The 3,700-nt window shown below is 48.2% G+C and overlaps 1 protein-coding gene across 1 annotated transcript; it reads right to left on the bottom strand.

Annotated features, from left to right (window-relative positions):
* Positions 1-1,717: 1,717 nt before the first annotated feature.
* LOC148100149 (uncharacterized) lies at positions 1,718-2,617 on the bottom strand. Its single transcript, XM_087848813.1, has one exon. It carries the CDS (start codon positions 2,615-2,617, stop codon positions 1,718-1,720), a length of 900 nt encoding a protein of 299 aa, XP_087704939.1.
* Between the last annotated feature and the right edge of the window lie 1,083 nt (positions 2,618-3,700).

The raw sequence follows: 3,700 nt of genomic DNA, 5'->3' as shown, positions 1-3,700 counted from the left end.
TTAGCTGCTGCTCAAAACTATTTGGTTATGAATCCTTTCCGAAAACAAATTGAAAATAACAAAATGCTCTGTTTCTGAATCTTGGCTCATCTAGCAGGTGGAGCCTTTATTTCCGAGTGGAACAAACTTGAGTCAAATTACTGCTTTAATTGTGAGCTGTGTTTGGTAATGGAATTCATACTTTCCATTTATCTCATAAAGATCTACCTTGGAGGAAAAAACATTCTCTGCAATTGCCAACTGCAACAGACAAAAGGCACCATGCGTTTGTGGATAGGCTCATGTTTGCAGGAAACCACTGCACCATTTCTTTCTTCTGTTCACTTTTTGCCAATTGGCTCTATTATCTCACCATTTCACACAGCAGTCATCAACCAACATCTTACTGAGCAATATCAAATAATTATTGATCTTAGCTTGATACACTTATTTATATATATGTGTTATTTATCTAAGCATCAAAGACAGGTAAACAAACATGAAGCACGTTTAAACTCAGGATGTTGTTTTAAATGAATTAGAGACAAATATGAGCTGCAACACAAACTATGATTCAGCTCCATTTGAGAACATAAAAGCACCAGACAGGAGAATTGCTTTGTAGTTATGGAGGTACTCAGTCACAAAGAGCTTTTCATCAGGCCTTTTCACACTTGACACCTGTTCAATAAAAACCCCTCAATGTAAACCACATCATCTGCACAATAAATTTTTCTCTGTAGCAGCATGAGGTACATTTTGAAGTGTGAACATGTGCTGCATGGTAATTCAGAGCTTTTTGTTCAAATTCAATAGGTGATCACTTATTTTCTGTTAAATGGGATTTAATACACAATGATTATGATAACAGAAAGAAGACAGTGAAACTGGATGTGTTAATGCTGTCATGCAGGAATCTGTTTTTTCAGTTAAGTAGCTAGTACTGTTGAACCCACAGACAATCCATCCATCTTCTTAGCCGCTTATCCGATCCAGGGTCAAAGAGAGCTTGTGGCCTGTTCCAGCTGTCATAGGGTGAGAGGAACAGAGGCCCCTCAGACAATTATTATTCCAAATTAACTTTAATAGTTCCTTTACTCTATAAAATGGTTTAGGCCTTAATTCCATTTTGGTTACTTTTAAGCCAATGGAAAAGCCAGTCCAGGAATTCCAAACCTTGACAATGAACCATCACTATTGCTTCTGTTACCAAACACTGATGCTTGCAAAGAAGAACAAAGTTCTTTCAGTGAAAATGACACCCAACATCCTGTGAACCAAGATGTCTACAGGCCACGCGAATGCAGTCTGCTTTTAATTTACATGTACTTTATTTTGGTATTTTTTTCGTTTTTGATGTTATCGTTATGTTCTGCTACTTATATAGCTTCCCTGCCATATATAGGTAGTAAAATCCATCTCAACATTGTAGTTTGTAGATGATTCTCCATAATGGGTACTTTATTTTAAGGATATTTTGATACTTATATCAAAATGGGGCGATTGGGGCTCAAGAGTTGGCAGTTTGTCTTTGTGGCGAGAATAAGGCACGGTGGGACCACAGAGTATCGTTCAGAGCCATTTTATTGAGTTACATCTCACCACACACCACACCAACCCCTGAGTCCCCGTGTTTTAACACGGCGGGCGTGATTGCGGATGCCGTACAGGTGCGTCCGCACGGCACCGCAGACCACGCCCCACCACACACCCCCATCGCCCGATTGAGGCCGGGGAGTCATCCGGCCGAACCTACTCCCCCACCCCACCGGTTCCCAACCTTGGAACAGAGCAAAGTCCCTTGCGGAGGCCGCCCACACCTCAAATGGCAGCGAGCCTTGTCCGGGGGTCGGCCACGCCTCCAGCAGCAGCGGCGAAACTGGTCCGGAGGCCGGCTTCCTGGCAAGCCGGCACGACCCCGCCGGCCCCGGGAGGGGCTCACTACCGTGCGCATCTGACGCTCCGGGGCAGCTCGATCCTCGACCTCGGGCACAGGTCGAGCAGGCTCCCCTGGCACGGGGACCGCCATCTCCCCTCCCGGTTTCTCCACCTCTTCTGGCTGGAGCGCTGGCGGGAGCGGCTCGTCCACCGCTGGCTGGAGCGCTGGCGGGAGCGGCTTGTCCACCGCTCCCGGCTGGAGCGCTGGCGGGAGCCCCTCCCGCGACTCCTCTTCCTCCAGCTGGCGCAGACCCTGGCCCGCCTCGTCTGCCGCCTCCGGTTGGAGCGGCTCATCCACCGCTCCCGGCAGGAGCAGCCCTTCACCCGGCTGTTCCCCCTCATCCGGCAGGCGCAGATCCCCGCGCGCCTCGTCTGCCACCTCCGGCTGCTGAGGTGCCTCACGCGGCTCCTCCACCGCTTCCTCGAGACGCACCTGTGGGGGTGGCGCACAGGCCCAGAGCAGCGCCGCCAGCTCCCCAATCCTTTCCAGGTGGCGCTCGGACTGGTCCTGCAGCTCTTCCTGCTGGCGACGCACCTCTGGCGCCTGCTCCCGCTGGGCGGCCGCCATTTCGGCCACCCTCTGAGCCAGCTCCTCCATTTCCTGGCTCCGATACGGACCCGCCGTGCTGCCTCCTGGGTTTCGGCACCAATGTGGCGGGAATAAGGCACGGTGGGACCACGGAGTATCGTTCAGAGCCATTTTATTGAGTTACATCTCACCACACACCACACCAACCCCTGAGTCCCCGTGTTTTAACACGGCGGGCGTGATTGCGGATGCCGTACAGGTGCGTCCGCACGGCACCGCAGACCACGCCCCACCACAGTCTTGTAATAGGAAGGTTGCCGGTTCGAGCCCCAGCTCGGACAGTCTTGGTCGTTGTGTCCTTGGGCAAAGACACTTCACCCGTTGCCTACTGGTGGTGGTCAGAGGGCCCGGTGGCACCAGTGTCCAGCAGCCTCGCCTCTGTCAGTGCGCCCCAGGGCAGCTGTGGCTACATAGTAGCTTGCCATTACCAGTGTGTGAATGGGCGAAAGTGCTTTGGGGTCCTTAGGGACCAAGTAAAGCGTTATACAAATACAGGCCATTTACCAGAATATCCTGCAACCTACATATATATATATATATATATATATATATATAATCCTTTTGTATTTTATTCATGTGTATATATATATATATATATATATATATATGCACATTTCACTTCAAGTATAGGTAGGTGCTCTTTTATATCCCAAGGGTTAACCACAGTGGATGGTGGTGCATATTTGGTTTGGCCAATACTTTATGCCAGATCCTTCCTGATACACTCCTCCTGTTCATTCCAGCTCCTAACCAGCACTAGGAGAACACTAGTTTGTTAACCTGTGAGGATGGGATTCTGAGTTGTGACACAAGCTTGTTTGTTTATTTGCCCAGCTGACCCCAAACCAAGAAGAAGTAACATGGAAAGAGCTAGCAGAGGAATAATGGTCCATCTTGGCCTTGAGTTTTAACAAGTATTATCTATATTGCAACAAACCTGATATCATAACCAAAGCTTTTAGATTCATGTTGAATGATATAGCTTGTAATACCAAGATTACGAGTGTGTACAAAAGAATAAACTGCTCTGCACTGATGAAGGTCAAATGAAGGTCTGGCTGCATTCACAAAAGCTAAATTGTCATCTGTTACAGATAGTGGGGGTATTTTCCTTGGGAGACATGTTACATGTCACATATAGAGAGAAGAACTGATTCCACTTAAACATTTTAGAAATTCACAAACTCCTCTTAT

This window comes from Neolamprologus brichardi, chromosome 12, assembly GCF_056152115.1.
Source record: "Neolamprologus brichardi isolate AB-2024 chromosome 12, ASM5615211v1, whole genome shotgun sequence".
Taxonomy (NCBI): Eukaryota; Metazoa; Chordata; class Actinopteri; order Cichliformes; family Cichlidae; genus Neolamprologus; species Neolamprologus brichardi.
Note: the sequence above shows the minus strand (reverse complement) of the source record. Positions and strands in the feature narration are given on the sequence as shown.

What these genes read in the sequence shown, in the direction of transcription:
- LOC148100149 (XM_087848813.1), bottom strand. Translation starts at nt 2,617, where the DNA reads ATGGCTCTGAACGATACTCCGTGGTCCCACCGTGCCTTATTCCCGCCA.